General features: G+C 41.7%; 2 protein-coding genes across 6 annotated transcripts; one reads left to right on the top strand and one right to left on the bottom strand.

The window, feature by feature from the left end:
• The first annotated feature begins 326 nt into the window (after window positions 1-326).
• Window positions 327-3,759, top strand: LOC134012281 (putative nuclease HARBI1). 5 transcript variants are annotated; one of them, XM_062452054.1, is made up of 12 exons: window positions 327-444; window positions 728-798; window positions 886-1,062; window positions 1,153-1,214; window positions 1,297-1,383; window positions 1,471-1,512; window positions 1,581-1,754; window positions 1,834-1,869; window positions 1,968-2,522; window positions 2,592-2,707; window positions 2,802-2,913; window positions 3,008-3,759. In XM_062452054.1, exons 1-8 carry the CDS (start codon window positions 335-337, stop codon window positions 1,867-1,869), a joined length of 759 nt encoding a protein of 252 aa, XP_062308038.1. In that variant the 5' UTR covers window positions 327-334; the 3' UTR covers window positions 1,968-2,522; window positions 2,592-2,707; window positions 2,802-2,913; window positions 3,008-3,759. The 5 variants fall into 5 exon arrangements, with proteins under 5 accessions (XP_062308038.1, XP_062308036.1, XP_062308035.1 ...); XM_062452052.1 differs by having other exon boundaries at window positions 1,581-1,869; XM_062452051.1 differs by having other exon boundaries at window positions 1,581-2,522.
• Window positions 3,760-16,673: 12,914 nt separating this feature from the next.
• On the bottom strand, window positions 16,674-17,508 carry LOC134012308 (uncharacterized). Its single transcript, XM_062452102.1, has 2 exons — window positions 17,257-17,508; window positions 16,674-17,084 (listed from the first exon to the last, which is right to left on the bottom strand). The coding sequence occupies exons 1-2, from the start codon at window positions 17,464-17,466 to the stop codon at window positions 16,674-16,676; spliced, it is 621 nt and encodes a 206-aa protein (XP_062308086.1). The 5' UTR covers window positions 17,467-17,508.
• Between the last annotated feature and the right edge of the window lie 370 nt (window positions 17,509-17,878).

Genomic DNA, 17,878 nt, shown 5'->3' on the forward strand with positions numbered 1-17,878 from the left:
GTAACCTCCTAAACCGTGCAACGGAAAGTAAATAAAAATACAAGCAACGCAATCGAGACCAGGGGCCTGTTGCACAAAAGTAGAATTAAGACATCCGGGATAAATGACTCAGCTGAGCTCAATGAAGCCAAAACATGTGCCTCCAGGCTTAATTGGTTGCACAAAGACCAAGCCAGGATGAGCAGACACGGATTCATTAAGCCAGGTGAAACCAATCCTGGATAGGTGCGCGCTCACGGCTCACTCAAATAGACCCCGCCACAGATCACAGATTAACTGATTTACCATGGCAACTAGAGCCGCGTACTTTTCCCCGTCTGAAGCACAAATCCTCATGGAGGCATACGAGGAGGTAAAAGATATAATTAAGAAGAAAGGCAACACCGCCACAGTGATAAAGCAAAGAGAAAAAGCGTGGCAAAGTATTGCAGACCGCCTGAATGCGTAAGTAGTGCACAATTACACACTCACCGCTCCGCTGAAACATCACAATTACAATTCAAATATTTAATTCACATCTCCAAAAATGCAGTTGTACTGTAATTATGAAACGGTTAAATTTTTAATTGAAATGCACTGCAGATATGAGTGAAATTGTGTAAAGTAACTCCATCACACTGTATAAAGCTATGATACATTTTTTGATATTTTTACTGAAAACAAGACAAAAATACCAAGTAATTTTTTGCAGTGTGACTCCATTAAATGTGTGTGTGTGTGTGTGTAGATTAAACATGAACGGGCCAAAACGGACATGGCAGCAGGTCAAAATCAAATACAAGAACATTCTGCAGAATGGTATGGTCCCTGACTAATATTTAACAAAGCACAAGCATATATTGTACCCAGAAGGTGCCTGCTCACACATTGTCTGTACTGTTTTAGCAGTGAAAAAGAATACCCACAGACAAGGCACGGGTGGTGGGTCACCAAAGGCTGACCTTACCCCAGCAGAGGACATGGCCTTGGAGCTAAATAAAGGCAGGCCCGTCTTAGAGGGGATCCCTGGGGGGAAAGAGACGAGCATAGGTTCCTCCCAAGATGCCACCCGCTTCATTCAAGGTATGTCCTTCCATCTCTACATGGGATACAACCACATTCATATTGAATCAATTTGGACTCTCTGACTTTGGTTTACCTATTGCCTTGCAGTGTCTGGCAGCACTGTGTTCCTGTTAGAGCCACCAGCACAAGCACCAGACGATGCTGATCCAGTGAGTACTCCATCAAAGGCATACTGTAGGCCTGGCATGTCTTGTCTACTAGCTTCAATATAAATCCGATTAAATGTGATAGGGTGAAGGCCCCAGTGCAGCAGCAACAGCACATGATGGAGACGATGATGAGGAGGAGACCATCTCTCTGGATTCCAGAAGGCATGAGGTATCATGTTAAGACTGTGAAAGTACTATTTACTCTACAATGGTGAGGAGTCCTCATCAAAATCAAAAAATCTAATTTCTTTTACAGGACCCAGATGCTATACAGTGGGAAAACCAGCCTGGCAACATAGTGCGTATTAATAAAAGGATACCACATCCTGCCAAATTCCAGCTGCGCTAATTGTATTGTGTTCACAGAGCTCACAAGCTATCAGAAAGTTGTATGGCAACCACCTCCGGCGCCAAATAGAACTGGCAGACATAGACATTCAGTACAAGAAGAAAAAGATGGAAAATCTTGCACTGGAGTCCGAAATAAAAAAGAGGACAATTAGGAAACTGGACCTTGAAATAAAAAAACTTGAGAGGGAGGTGAGATATGCCTTCAATGTACACTGTATGCTAACTGTAACACAAATGTATTAATCATTATTTTTCTTTCCTCCCCCAGCTCCAAGAAGATGACACAGCTGAAAATAAAAATTAGGTATATTCTCGTAAAGTCAAGTGAGCCATGACATATGAGCTCTTATTGTGAGCACACAGGACGGTGGCATCTTTCTAAGGTTTTTTTTATTTTCCCAGCAATCAGTACAACCAAGTCATCGTTATAAGGCATCGCCCTCTTTTGCCCACCCCCCCAGCACCAGGTGTGGCCACTAGCCTATATGAAGGCCCAAAATTGTGTGTTCCTTTCTGCTCTGACAATGGCATGCCCATTTGTGCGAGATGTGGTGGATGAAGAAGCACTTGTGCTGAGGAGAGCCTTCAGGCGAGAAAGGGTCTTCAGGGACCGGTTGGACCCACTGGCCTTCCCTGATGACCATCTATATTAAAGATACAGGTTTTCTGCAGATGGCATCAGGTATCTATGCAGACTACTGGGTCCCAGGATTAAGCACCGCACTGCACGGAGCCATGCACTGAGTGTGGAGCAAATGGTTTGTGTGGCCTTGCGCTTTTTTGCTAGTGGAGCCTTCCTGTACTCAGTGGGGGATGCAGAACAGCTGAACAAGGCCACAATTTGCCGCACAATAAGGAGTGTGTGTCTGGCTATCAAAGCATTAGCAGATGTCTTCATCTCCTTCCCTGGCCACAGAAGACTCTGTGACATCAAAGAGGAGTTCTATAGGATTGCAGGTAAGAGGATCTACAAATTACAGGACAACTGTTAACACATAGTAGGATACTCATTACTTTGTGTGACAGGTTTCCCCAATGTCATTGGTGCAGTGGACTGCACACACATAAGGATAAAAGCCCCCTCAGGTGCCCATGAGGCCGATTTTGTGAATAGGAAATCCTTTCACAGCATTAATGTTCAGGTGAACATAACTTTGATATTGTCCATTGACGAACACTCTGCATTGCCAGTGATGTGCATTGATTGGTGTAATATTCCTCATCTTATGATTTCAGATGGTCTGCAATGCTGACTGTGTGATCAGCAATGTTGTGGCAAAATGGCCTGGCTCAGTCCATGACTCCAGAATCTTTCGGGCCTCTGAAATCTATCAGTGCCTATCACAAGGTAAGCCACACAACCCCTATTTATAACCATCATGGCTGTGTCAAGAATATCACTGTGTTTATGAGGTAGTAATGATGAGATTTTGTGTTGACAGGTGAATTCTCTGGTGTGTTGCTGGGAGACAGGGGGTATGGCTGCCAGCCTTTTCTCCTGACACCTTTCACAGACCCCCAGGAAGCACAGCAGGCCTACAACCATGCCCATGCCAGGACCAGGGCCAGAGTTGAAATGACCTTTGGCCTCCTGAAGGCACGCTTTCACTGCCTTCACAAATTAAGGGTCAGCCCTGTTAGGGCATGTGATATTACTGTGGCTTGTGCTGTCCTCCACAATGTGGCCTGCCTGAGGAAGGAGAGGGCCCCCAGAGTGCCACCAGCCATGGACTGGGACAATCCGGCAATCTTCCCTGATGACGACAGTGGTCGGCTGCTGAGGGACCAATATGTGTTGAATTATTTTAGTTAGTATGTGTGCTTTCAATTTTGGTTAAATATGTCCTGCGGTGGCAGAGGAATTTGGGTTTTTTTGGGTTCGTTTTTTTACGAATTTGGCCTCTTATGATGTTTGTGCGGTATACTGTGTGTAATACAAGGCTGCAGGGAGGCTACTGCATCCATTCATTTGTCTGTTCAGTTGATGTGTATGGATTTGTCCTGCATTTATTTTAGTGTGCAGACATGCAGGGTGTGTTATATACAGACCTTTGAATGTGTATGTATCATTTTGTATAATATGCTTGGATTCTGTGCTTTCCATCTTGTAGAGTCACTGTGACTTCAGTTTCGAAAGGAGCTGATGGTTTACCTGCTTTGTTTTGTCCTTATTCAATAAAGGAACATAATGTTACACATTGTGTTTTTATATTCATATGGAATGTGTATTTGTTTATATGACAGAGTACTAGGGCCACACTGAAGAAAAAGGATAAAGTCATAAATTTATGAGGCTGGTTCTTTCTGCAGAAAAGCTACATATTGTTTTTACAGTTTTGATACTTATGACAATGTGATATTCTGGCACATCAGCATGTCTTTGTTTATGAAACCATACTGAAGTACAATTTCACGAAATGCCCCACATCTGTCATTTTAACAACTGTCCTCCTTTAAAACAACTGGTTACAATATTATGACTTGTGTTTTTTTCCCCTCTGTGGCCCTAATATTCTATCATTTTATATATAGCCTTATAGTCTATGGGAAACTGTAAATTATCTAATGATAGCAACATCATCTAAAAATCATTTTTTATCCAAAATCATTGAAATTAATGATCACAAACGTTTAAATAATGACAGTGGGTCTAGTTATATGTGATAACAATGTATAGTGAGCAGTGAAATAACTATTGGTTTCCATTTGTGGTGACTGCTGACTGACATTAGGGATGAGATTAAATAGATCCTGGAATTTAGCCTGGTCTGGAGCAGGCTAGCTCCACAGAATAAATCTCCATGGTAATTTATACCATAACATATCCTCCTGCCCCCTATCCATCTTTAGTGCAACCGGATTACGGATCAATTGAGCCAGGATCACCAAGATATCCTGGCTTAATCCCTTATCCTAGTTTTGTGCAACAGGCCCCAGGGCCCCGTTCGTCGTAAGGGTTGAAGCTAAGTTAATCAAGTGTCCCTTAAAATTAAAATGATTAGAGCTACGTCTAAATTCATTTACACAAGTTTCTTAGTTTGACCCGTCTGACGCACTCAGACGTCACACACGTCAGACGGGTCAAACTAAGAAACTTGTGTAAATGAATTTAGACGTAGCTCTAATCATTTTGATTTTAATCCAGTGTTGTAACATTACATAAGTAGCCGGGTAACTTCCCTAGCAGGTCACAAATAAATTATGTAGATTGCATATCATTGAAATGGTGCGGTCTAGTTTATAAGCATGGTTATACTACTATACTCTGCAGTTAGACCGACACAGGTGAATCTCAGTAAATTAGAATATCATGGAAAAAGGTGAAATTCATATATTATACTGAGGCATTACACACAGAGTGAAACATTTGAAGTGTTTATTTCTTTTAATTTGGATGATTATGGCTTACAGCTAATGAAAACCCAAATTTCAGTATCCTAGAACATTTGACTGAAAAAGTTAAATATTGTAGACTCATGATGTCCTACTCTAATCAGATGATTATCTCCTGTAACGGTTTCCTAAGCCTTTAAATGGTCTCTAAGTCTGGTTCAGTAGGCTACACAGTCATGGGGAAGACTGCTGTCCTGAAGACAATCATTGACACCCTCCACAAGGAGGGTAAGCCACTAAAAGTCATTGCTAAAGACGCTGGCTGTTCCCAAAGTGCTGTATCCAAGCATATTAATAGAAAGTTGAGTGGAAGGGAAAATTGTGGTAGAAAAAGGTGCACAAGCAACAGGGATAACTGCAGCCTTGAGAGGATTGTGAAGCAACGGTCATTCAAGAATTTGGGGGAAATTCACAAGGAGTGGACTGAGGCTGGAGTCAGTGCATCAAAAGCCACCACGCACAGATGTATCCAGGACATGGGCTACAACTGTCGCATTCCTCGTGTCAAGCCACTCCTGAACCAGAGACAACGTCAGAAGCGTCTTACCCAGGCGAAGGAGAAAAGGGAAAGGACTTGCTCAGTGGTCCAAGATCCTCTTTTCAGATTAAAGTAAATGTTGCATTTCACTTGGAAATAAAAGTCCCAGAGTCTGGAGGAAAAGTGGAGAGGCACAGAATCCAAGTTGCTTGAAGTCCAGTTTGAAGTTTCCAAGTGATGATTTGCAGAGCCATGTAATCTGCTGGTAGGTCCACAGTTTTATCAAGTCCAAAGTCAATGCAGCCGTCTACCAGGACATTTTAGAGCACTTCATGCTTCCTTCCATTGACAAGCTTTATGGAGATGCTGATTTCATTTTCCAGCACGACTTGGCACCTGCCCACACTGCCAGAAGTAACAGAACCTGGTTTAATGACCATGGTATCACTTGATTGGTCAGCAAACTTGCCTGACCTGAACCCATAGACTCTATGAGTATTGTCAAGAGGAAGATGAGAGACACCAGACCCAACAGTGCAGACGAGCTGAAGGCCGCTATCAAAGCAACCTGGGCTTCCACAACACATCAGCAGTGCCACAGGCTGATCGCCTCCATGCCATATTGATGCAATTATTCATGCAAAAGGAACCCAGACCAAGTATTGAATGCCTATATGAACATACTTTCCAGTCGGCTGACATTTCTGTATTAAAAATCCTTAGGTTTATTGGTCTTGTGTAATATTCTAATTTTCTGAGATACTGAATTTTGGGATTTCATTAGATGAAAGTCAGAATCATCAAAATTAAAATGAACGCTTGAAGTATTTCACTGTGTGTGTAATGCATCTGTATAATATGAGTTTCAACTTTTGAATTTACTAATCAAAATAAACAAACTTTTCCACAATATTCTAATTTACTGAGGTACACCGATACTCATAGTTCAAGCAGTGCATTTGTAAGGGAGCGTGCTGCACATGTCATTATCAACAGGATTTGGAAAATCAACCGATGCAATAGGAGCTGTATTCCAATTTAAGAATGTCTTCAAGAATCTCTTCATACCCTTCATGTGTTGTCATTAAATGTAACTTGGAAACAAGTAGTTTGTTCTGCATCTTTATTTAATCTTTCCCTACTATATAGTATCATTTTATGCATGTGTAGTGCACAATGATTAAACCTCAAGGACTTGGTTGTGAAAGGCTACAGTACAACTACATGATAGTCAACATGACTATTCAAATATGTACACATGTTATTTTAGTCTCTGCTATGAAAAGAGTGTAAAGGGTGACACAATAAAGGTAACGCTTTTGTCTACACCGCGCTGTCTTGGTCTTGCACCTAGCATCTTGGATTTCATAATGGTTGGGTGTGATGCATGGGGATGTATTGCATGCTCCAAATAGGGAGTCGTGATGTAGGCTACGGCTTCCCAGCTGATAGTGAGAGGAGAAAGAGGTGGTTTGCTAAAGTCAACAGGAGCAAACTCAATATAACTCAATAACGACCACAATTAAAAGCATAGTAATGACAAAAATACTGTGGTTTAAATATAAGACAGCCCACTCCATCACATTTTCCCTCATCCAGAAATCTCTCATCCAGTGGTCTCCCATCCAGCGCTCCTTCAACTAGTGGTCTCCCATCCAGCGCTCCTTCGTCCAGTGGTCTGACATCCACCTCCAAGGCACTGGGCCTCCTTTTCAGCTCACATCAACATCAGTAGCAATGCCAGACTGCAAGGGCCATAGACACACACACATAAACAGACAGTAAGCTGTAATGATAATCACATGATGGACTGAATGTTACAATGGTCTCTAACTCATAGTTTGCTTAGTAAACATTCACTTTATGAATAGATTAACCATGTTGTACTATGTTCTTTGATGGTTCCTTGACACTGTATAATATCATCCAATTTCTTACTGTACCAACCCCCAGACTATGGTGCAAATAAGCGACCACAGTTACGGATTAATAATTAAATTCAGCTTTCCTCTCACACAAACTTCTTTGTAGGCATTAGTTTCTCAATAAATATAAATAGTGCACTAAATTAGCTAGCTACACTGATCATTACATAAACAGGTCATCACTCACTTTGTAGCACATTGTTTTTGCTACGTTCTGGCTTCTACATGTCTAGCTAGCATCAAAAAATCTCGGCAATTTAAGATACTGAAATGTTAAATGTACTAGATGCCAGAAAATGGGCCAAGAACTTCCACATTCTTACCTTGGCACAACTCCATCATACAGTACAGTACAACTGTTCCTCAACGACAATGCTGCTGTGTTTGAAACTGATGCTACAGTAGCTCGCTCTAGTTCTAACTAGCCTACAGTACAGTACAGTACCATGAACGTAAAGGCAATTGACGCAACTCTTTCTCTTTATGACTCTGCAGGCAGCTAAATGGTACAAATTGGTATCCAGAGCCTCAACGCGAAAAAGTTAAACATCTTGACTAGCACTTTTTTTAGCAAGGTTAGCTAGCCAAAACTCTCATATCTCGCTATCTATTGCGTGTGTGCAGTCTTTTGTTTACTAAGGTAGTCATAGCAACCCCAGGCATGGAAAGTCCATCATCTTCTTAAGGTGACACCGTGACATACATTGATTGACAGCTTACCTCATTAGCTTAAGGACAAGGAAATACAGAAATAAATGTACACAGAAATAAATAAATACAGAAATAAATAAATACAGAAATAAATGTACACAGAAATAAATAAATACAAAAATAAATAAATACAGAAATAAATGGCCATGTAAATAAATAAATACGTAATTAAGATGTTTTCATACATTTATTTTTATATATTTACATTTTTTTATGTATAAATACATTTATTTATACATTTATTTATTTTTAATTTTGGCAGGTTTGGTCCTCCATAATTATACACCTTAAAAGTCAAGCAGGGCAGCTTTAAAGAGATATGGGAATTCTGCTTTTAGCCAGCTGGTCCGATTATTTTTGTGATTTGTTTAAAACTGGCAATCTGAGTGAGACTGCGTCCCCGTTTTGACGTTGTTAGCCTCAGTCAGACTCGGGTCACTCACTGGCAGTGTGCACAATGTTGTATTTCACTCCATTCTCCACTATAAAGGTCAGGGAGGACTGCCTTTTGTAGATACAAGCCTGCTGAAGATAGCCAGCATCTCGGATTTCTTTAACCGAGCCTGTTTCATTCGTCATTTGCCTGAAAAAGTGACCTCCGTTAGCCAGGCTAGTTTTGCCCTATCACTCGGTCAGGATATTTAAGGTATCGGGGGTCAAGTGACTTTTGTGCATGGACAAATGAAACGTAAATGTATTTGTTCAAAGGACAAGTGCCTCAAAAAGTTAATGTCAAGCTCTGAAATCCAGTGGCCAGAGATATATGATGACCTGATCCAACTGTGTCTGGGAGAAGTCCGTCTTTTGCAGCCGACATGCGCAGTTGAGCATGCTTGACAGTGGTGTGACGTAGGGTGATAATTGGTCTATATTAGCTATATTACTATCAAAATGATAAGTAGGCTACAAATACATAATGAGCATTCATGCAATCGCACTTTTTCTCTCACTCCCAACTGGGTACTCGGCTGCAAATGTAGCATGCCTTCCCTGGAAATGTCTTTCCACGTTACTCTTTTTGTTATTTGACAACTTCTCATTACAAAGCAAACATGCAGGCAATCCTTCCGCATTGGCAATGAAAGCAAATGATTCGGTCCAAAAACTGTTGAATCCTCTGTTCTCCTCAGCTATCTTTCTCTTTTTCCCTTTGGGATCCATGGCCCATGACACACCCGCCGGTTTGTTTGCAACAGCCACCTGTCTGGCATTACGCCGAGCTGAAAGAAACGTGTGTCGCAGCCTATGACGTAAATCTTCGTTGACAGACATGTTGAAATAAAATATTTATTATACACATACACATTTTGAAACAAAACATTTCTGTTTTAATAATTAAAACAAAAAATATGTTCACACCATCTTTTTCCATTTTCATGTTTTTGAAAAAGCTCCAGGGAGCCACTAGGGCGGCGCTAAACAGCCGCATGCGGCTCTAGAGCCGCGGGTTGCCGACCCCTGGGCTAGCGCGAATCTAGTCTGAACATGTGCCTTTGAAAGGGGCATATTAACAGAACTATATACAAGACGTTTCCATCAGATATAAGTGGGGGTGAAACAGAGTCACTGAGGACCTTCATTGTCCCACAAAAGCAGTCTGGCTTGATGACACGATCAAAAAAAGAATAATGAGTGTGTTTAACAAAAGCTTCTGAAGGCAAGACTAATATTATTTAAATATATATCATTTCCTATTGTGGTTATCAGTTAAAGTATTAATCTTCGTCTTTGCTCCAGATAGACATGTCAACAGTCTATGCTCACGCTTAACATAATATAATATTTGCCATTATGTCATGAACGTTTTTACGAAAAATCAAATCTGTTTTAAAATAACGGGAATAAACTATGTTACAGTTTTTATCGATTGCTAACACACAAAAATAGGAACATATGACACAATCACCACAACTTGTAACTCATGTGCCAACTCTTTTAACCAATTCTGCTGAACTATAAACACATTTTGAGACTGTCTCCAAAACACTACACACAATCCTCTTTATTTTTAACACTTCATCCATGCCAAAAGCTCCTTGTTTTCAGACAGAACACATTGTTATTCAATTAATAAAACTTCAATTTCCAAGGCTGTTGTGCAATTTATAGTCAAGGTTTTAGCAATATAAGGGACATAGGTGAGCTCCTGGTTTGGAGAGCAATGAACGACATGGAAGCACAAGCATTTCAGAGAGGCAGAGGAGTAAGGGTAAGAGGGGGACGAGGAGGCGGACGAGGAGGAGGAAGAGGTGGAAGGAGAGCAGTAATCACTGATGAAATTCGGGCCACAGTGGTCGACCATGTCGTGAACCATGGTTTGACCATGCAGGAGGCAGGCCAGAGGGTGCAACCAAATATTAGCCGCTACTCCGTTGCATCCATCATACGGACGTTCAGGAGAGAAAATAGGTAAGAAATACTAGGCCTACTATGACAGAAAAACGGTTGTATTTTTGTATTTAGAGTATTTTCCATTGTTCTGTATTTGTACATTTTGCAATGTTTGCAATTTTGAGTTTCTGTTGAACGGCACTCTGTATATCTGCTTCATTCTTAGTGCGTTCCGCCTCAGAACACGGTCCACTGTAGCCTGGCCAACTGTGAGAATGTTGGGGAATGTGACTTGGTCATTGATTATTGTATTCCTTATTTGTCTTATGGTTAATGCGTTATGTGTAGGCCTATTTCTGATAACTACTGTAATATTGTCATGTTTGTTTCAGAGAATTCTTGAGCTAGAGGCAGCTGAGGAGTCGAATACATTTATTTATATTGATGAGGCTGGTTTCAACCTCTCCAAAACAAGGCGCAGGGGCAGAAACATCATTGGACAACGCGCCATTATCAATGTCCCTGGCCAGCGGGGAGGGAATATCACTCTGTGTGCTGCCATAAACCACAACGGCATCCTCCATCACCACTCAATCATTGGCCCCTACAACACTGCCCGTCTCCTCATATTCCTGGACACACTCCACAACACACTTATTCCACCCGACCAAATAGTCCATGCAGAGCAGCCCAGGTATGTTGTTATCTGGGACAATGTAAGTTTCCACCGGGCTGCTCTGATCCACAATTGGTTCACCCACGGTTTTTGGTGCTTCCCCTCCCACCATACTCTCCATTTCTAAACGCAATAGAGGAGTTTTTTTCTGCCTGGAGATGGAAGGTATACGAACGCAATCCGCAGGCGCAGATGCCCCTGATACAGGCCATGGAGGAGGCATGTGGCAATATAGCCCCTGAGGCCTTTCAGGGCTGGATTCGCCACACCAGGCGTTACTTTGAGGGGAGGGGTCGGCCACAATCTTCCTCACTCGCCTCAGGGTCCTCGAGGTGTGCAGGTCCAGAGGGTTGGTCGATTGCAGCCGATCACCTCCTCAGGAGTGCGGATGATACGCTGCAGTCTGCTCTTGTCCTTGGCAGTGGCAGCAGTGTACCAGATGGTGATGGAAGAGGTGAGGATGGACTCAATGATGGCTGTGTAGAAGTGCACCATTATTGTCTTTGGCAGGTTGAATTTCTTCAGCTGCTGTAGGAAGTACATCCTCTGTTGTGCTTTCTTGGTGAGGGAGCTGATGTTCAGTTCCCACTTGAGGTCCTGGGAGAGGATGGTGCCCAGGAAGCGGAAGGACTCCACAGTGTTGACTCGGGAGTCGCACAGGGTGATGGGGGTGAGTGGGGCTGTATTCTTCCTGAAGTCCACAACCATCTCCACTGTCTTAAGAGCATTGAGCTCTAAGTTGTTCTGGCTGCATCAGGTCACCAGGTTGTCAGCTTCCCACCTATAATCAGACTCGTCCCCGTCAGAGATGAGCCCAATGAGGGTGGTGTCGTCCGCAAACTTCAGAAGTTTGACAGACGGATGACTGGAGGTGCAACTGTTGGTGTACAGGGAGAAGAGCAGAGGGGAAAGGACGCAGCCTGAGGAGATCCAGTGCTGATGGACCGGGAGTCAGAGGTCCATCAGGCTGTTCTTTGCTGGTAAATATGACTTTTATTAATTGAACTTCTCTGTAAAAAAAAACCCTGCATTTTCAATAAATACAAATATTAAATAAAGCCAAAATAAGATATAACGATTTAACATTTTCATTCAAAACAAGTCGTGTGCACAACATACACTGTAAGTAAGTAAGACTTTATTTATATAGCACATTTCATACAAGAATTGTAGCTCAAGGTGCTTTACATAAATCAATAAAAACAATAATACAAGTGATAAACAATTCAAACAAAAATAAAAATCCCAATAAGATCTCTGTTCAAGAGAGAAAACAACTTTAAAAAGTAGGAAAACCCTTTTGAGATCAAATTACTTAAATGCTTCGGTAAAAAGGTAGGTTTTAAGCTGTCTTTTAAAAATGTCTAGAGTGTTTGCTTCCCTAATATTTATGGGTAATTTGTTCCATAGTTTTGGGGCGTAATTGACAAAGGCCGAATCACCAATCTTCTTATGACTGCTTCTGGTGACCTCTAATAGGCCTGCATTTGATGATCGCAGTGTTCTAGCTGGTGTGTAGTTTATAAAGGAGTTAGCAATGTAGCTAGGTCCTTGTCCGTGTAGAGCTTTGTATGTGAGGAAAAGGACCTTAAAGTCAATTCTGAAGGTAACAGGGAGCCAGTGTAAAGTAGCTAGGACAGGACTAATGTGTTCTCTCCTTTTAGTTTTGGTTAATAATCTAGCTGCAGAATTTTGAATGAGCTGTAGTCTTTCAGTGGTTTTCTTGGGAAGACCAGTGAAAAGTGCGTTACAGTAGTCCAGCCGGCTGGATATAAAAGCATGAATTAACTTCTCTGCATCATTTTGGTTTATGAATGGTCGTACCTTTGCTATATTCCTCAGGTGAAAGAAAGCTGTTTTGGTCACTTTATTAATGTGAGAGTTGAAATTCAAATCTGAGTCCAGGATTACACCGAGACTCGTCACCTCTGGTTTAAGACAGGGGGTTAAGCCTCCAAGATTCTTAATAAGCATCTCTCTTTTGGATTTGGGGCCACATAGTAGGACTTCGGTTTTGTCTTCATTTAATTTAAGAAAGTTATCATTCATCCATTTGTTTATTGCCAACAGGCAGTTGGTAATGGAATTGATGGCCGTTGCATCGTTGGGTTCAGTGGATACATATAGTTGTGTGTCATCCGCATAGCTATGGAAATCTATGTTATGTTCTCTGATTATGTCGCCGAGTGGTAACATATAAAGAGAAAAAAGTAATGGACCTAAGCAGCTTCCTTGAGCAACCCTGTAGCAGTTCTCATGTTTCTTGGACCTATGGTCACCTAAACTAACATAAAACTTCCTTCCTGTGATATATGATTTCAGCCAGTTCAATACACTATCCGTGAACCCAATAAGCTTTTCCAGTCTATTGATTAGGATGTCGTGATCAATTGTATCAAATGCTGCACTGAGATCTAACAGGATAACTGTGATATATTTCCTGAAACCTGACTGCGAGACTTCCAGGATGTTATTTTCTTCAAGAAAATAATTTAATTGGACTAAAACTATCTTTTCCAGTACTTTACTAATAAATGGAAGGTTTGATATTGGTCTGTAATTTGCAAGTAGACTGTTATCCAATTTGGGTTTCTTTAATAGGGGCTTTACAACAGCTGTTTTGAAGGCATCTGGGAAGACGCCAGTTCTAAGGGATGTGTTTATAATCTCTAGCACCGGACCTGAGACACTATCAAACACTCGCTTAAAGAATGTTGTGGGTATAGGATCAATATCTGAGGTTGTGGAGTTAGATTCGCTGACAATTTTGGAAAGTTCACTAAGTGTGATACAGGTAAATGTGCTCATGGTTATGTTGCAGAATCTACTGATGTCAGTTTCGACCCCACTATTAATAATACTCGCTCTGATCAAAGTTATTTTGTTCTTGAAGAACAAAGCAAGCTCTTCACATTTAACTGCTGAGGATGGAGGTGGGGCAGGGACAGTGTTTAGCAGCTGGTCAATGGTGGAGAAAAGAACTCTGGAATTTCTGGCATTTTCTGTAATAATGTTGGAGAAATATTCTCTCCTTGCTAGACGGATGGTTTTGTTATAGGTGGTTAGTGTATCTTTGTAGATATTGTAGTGGATAGTGATCTTTGTTTTCCTCCATTTTCTCTCTGCTGCACGGCATTTTCTTTTCGTTTCACTAACATTTTTATTTCTCAGCCATGGGGAGGTTCTGCTTGTGCACTTCTTTTTGGTTTTCAGTGGTGCAACAGAGTCTAACACAGATAATAGTGCATCATTGAGGTTCTCTACCATTTCATTCAGAGAGCAATCATGGTTAGTCGGCTCATATAGAGCAATTTGTTCAAAAAATGTCATCATAGCTGTATCGTCTAAATATCTTCTAGGACTAAGAATTCTTTTTTGTTTTTTGTTAGGATAATTTCCACATTAAAAAGTATATAATGATGGTCTGAGAGGGGTAGATCAGTTATTGAAATATTATTGATATTTAGTCCAGTTGTTATCACTAGATCTAGTGTGTTTCCGTGCCGGTGTGTTGGGTCTGTTATGTGTTGAGTTAGATTGAAACTGTCAAGGAGATTTAAGAGATCAATAGTTCTTGGGTCTGCTTTTTTATTTACTTTGATATTTAAGTCTCCGTTTAAAACTACTTTGTCATATCTAGTGACACATAGTGATAATAGTTCAGAGAATTCTTGTATGAATATTGGCGAGTGCTTGGGTGGCCGATATATAATAACAAAACGTATTGATTCGGTTTTGAGCTCTATAGCAAGATATTCATATGATGTGAATTCACCTAGCTCAGTGATTTTGAACAACAGTTTAGAGGAGAAAATAGCTGCGACTCCTCCACCTTTTTTTGATGTCCTTGAAACTTGGTGAAAGCTGTAATCAGGCGGACACACTTCTATCAAAGTTGCTGTTGCCGTGTCATTGTTTAGCCAGGTTTCTGTTAGACAGATGCAGTCTAAGTTGTTTTCTTTGACTAGATCATTAACTAGAAATGTTTTGTTATTTAGTGATCTAACATTTAGAAGGGCCAGTTTCATCTGTGGGGTATTAACAGATAAAACAGGGGTAGATAAATCTGTTGGAAGAATATGGATAGTTCTGTGACTTCTAACACTAGTTTCAGGTTTGTAACCATGCATTTTACCATGCCATTTTATGTTTGTGATGATGACCGGTATGTCCAATGAAATAGCATGGTGGCTGTCCTGGACAGCTGTACTGTACATATACTGTAGCGCTGACTAGCTGTGCGAATTGGAGAGAAATATCGCTCGCCGCACGTTAGGCTTATTAGACAGGTTAGATCGCCATCTAACTGGACAACATTCACACTCAGGGTGAACACTTAATGTATCCAAACTACATACCATCACTGTAAGAGCCAAATATGTATTTGTATTGTAATGGTTATGGCTGTACACTGGGTGGCGCTGTTTGGCTCGGCTATATGAGCCAGGGGGAGACAGGTCAAGCCCCCACCCCTCGGCTTGAAGCAACGGCCCCGGTGGATGTAGGTGGTATTGCATTTCTTGTTAGACTTCCGGTGGTTTTTATTCTATTAACTCCAGTCAACATTTACAAAACTATCTCCCCCAATAATTTTTGTTCGATTCTCGAACCTGGCTCATACTACTAGATTTTTCATAGAATAATTTTTCCTGATTTTTGCTAAGTTTGAAACCAATCCGAAATGGGTAAACTATCACCCCATGTATTTGCTTACGTCAATAAAAGTTGCCTGCAAATGTGCTCGCGGATACTAACAGGGCACGAGCACAAAAGTTCACATTGGCCGATAGCCGATTTACCTGGAGCTGAAAGAAATGGCTTGAGTTGCCTGCCCTGTTGTAGCAAGTTTAGCAAATGGTTGTCACACATACATGAAATGTTGTTACAGTTTTTATCGATTGCTAACACACATTTTTTGAAAGCCTACCCCGATTTCTCAAAACTCTAAACACAAACCCCAAAACCACTCACACAAAATTCAAAACACTTCATAACTCCTACAAAATGCTACTTTGGTTTCAAAACAATGTTATGTCACCTCAAAATGGTATTTTGATTTTAAACAACAAACACAGACTATTATTTGAGTAGACTTTTCAAGCATCGATTGAACACTGATGTACTCAAGTGAAAACACTACGATGAATGGGAAAACACCATGTATGAAGGCCTTATCAGGAGCACTTCCTACAGCAGCTGAAGAAATTCAACCTGCCAAAGACAATAATGGTGCACTTCTACACAGCCATCATTGAGTCCATCCTCACCTCTTCCATCACCATCTGGTACACTGCTGCCACTGCCAAGGACAAGAGCAGACTGCAGCGTATCATCCGCACTCCTGAGGAGGTGATCGGCTGCAATCGACCAACCCTCTGGACCTGCACACCTCGAGGACCCTGAGGCGAGTGAGGAAGATTGTGGCCGACCCCTCCCCTCAAAGTAATGCCTGGTGTGGCGAATCCAGCCCTGAAAGGCCTCAGGGGCTATATTGCCACATGCCTCCTCCATGGCCTGTATCAGGGGCATCTGCGCCTGCGGATTGCGTTCGTATACCTTCCATCTCCAGGCAGAAAAAAACTCCTCTATTGCGTTTAGAAATGGAGAGTATGGTGGGAGGGGAAGCACCAAAAACCGTGGGTGAACCAATTGTGGATCAGAGCAGCCCGGTGGAAACTTACATTGTCCCAGATAACAACATACCTGGGCTGCTCTGCATGGACTATTTGGTCGGGTGGAATAAGTGTGTTGTGGAGTGTGTCCAGGAATATGAGGAGACGGGCAGTGTTGTAGGGGCCAATGATTGAGTGGTGATGGAGGATGCCGTTGTGGTTTATGGCAGCACACAGAGTGATATTCCCTCCCCGCTGGCCAGGGACATTGATAATGGCGCGTTGTCCAATGATGTTTCTGCCCCTGCGCCTTGTTTTGGAGAGGTTGAAACCAGCCTCATCAATATAAATAAATGTATTCGACTCCTCAGCTGCCTCTAGCTCAAGAACTCTCTGAAACAAACATGACAATATTACAGTAGTTATCAGAAATAGGCCTACACATTGTTGTAAAACACTTGAAAATACTGTAACATTGAATTGGATTACAATATAGTCCACTAATGTGTCAGTGCTACAGTAATAGGACGCAATCAGCTGTAAGAATATATAGAGTAAGACTTACTTGCACATAGTCATGGCGCAAATCTTTGACTCTGTCAGAGTTTCTGTTGAACGGCACTCTGTATATCTGCTTCATTCTTAGTGCGTTCCGCCTCAGAACACGGTCCACTGTAGCCTGGCCAACTGTGAGAATGTTGGGGAATGTGACTTGGTCATTGATTATTGTATTCCTTATTTGTCTTATGGTTAATGCGTTATTTGCCATAACCATGTTGACTATTGCTGTTTCCTGTGCATCTGAGAAGGTACGCTCCCTCCCACCACGCCGGGGTAATCTTTCAGTTCTGCAAAATGTACAAATACAGAACAATGGAAAATACTCTAAATACAAAAATACAACCGTTTTTCTGTCATAGTAGGCCTAGTATTTCTTACCTATTTTCTCTCCTGAACGTCCGTATGATGGATGCAACGGAGTAGCGGCTAATATTTGGTTGCCTGCCTCCTGCATGGTCAAACCATGGTTCACGACATGGTCGACCACTGTGGCCCGAATTTCATCAGTGATTACTGCTCTCCTTCCACCTCTTCCTCCTCCTCGTCCGCCTCCTCGTCCCCCTCTTACCCTTACTCCTCTGCCTCTCTGAAATGCTTGTGCTTCCATGTCGTTCATTGCTCTCCAA

This window comes from Osmerus eperlanus, chromosome 25 (assembly GCF_963692335.1).
Source record: "Osmerus eperlanus chromosome 25, fOsmEpe2.1, whole genome shotgun sequence".
Taxonomy (NCBI): Eukaryota; Metazoa; Chordata; class Actinopteri; order Osmeriformes; family Osmeridae; genus Osmerus; species Osmerus eperlanus.

Coding starts and splice junctions, on each gene's coding strand:
- LOC134012308 (XM_062452102.1), bottom strand. CDS start 17,466: ATGGTTATGGCAAATAACGCATTAACCATAAGACAAATAAGGAATACA. Junction 17,085..17,256: donor TGCGCCATGACTATGTGCAA/GTAAGTCTTACT, acceptor TGTTTGTTTCAG/AGAGTTCTTGAGCTAGAGGC.
- LOC134012281 (XM_062452050.1), top strand. CDS start 2,321: ATGGTTTGTGTGGCCTTGCGCTTTTTTGCTAGTGGAGCCTTCCTGTAC. Junction 2,523..2,591: donor GGAGTTCTATAGGATTGCAG/GTAAGAGGATCT, acceptor TTTGTGTGACAG/GTTTCCCCAATGTCATTGGT. Junction 2,708..2,801: donor TTCACAGCATTAATGTTCAG/GTGAACATAACT, acceptor TTATGATTTCAG/ATGGTCTGCAATGCTGACTG.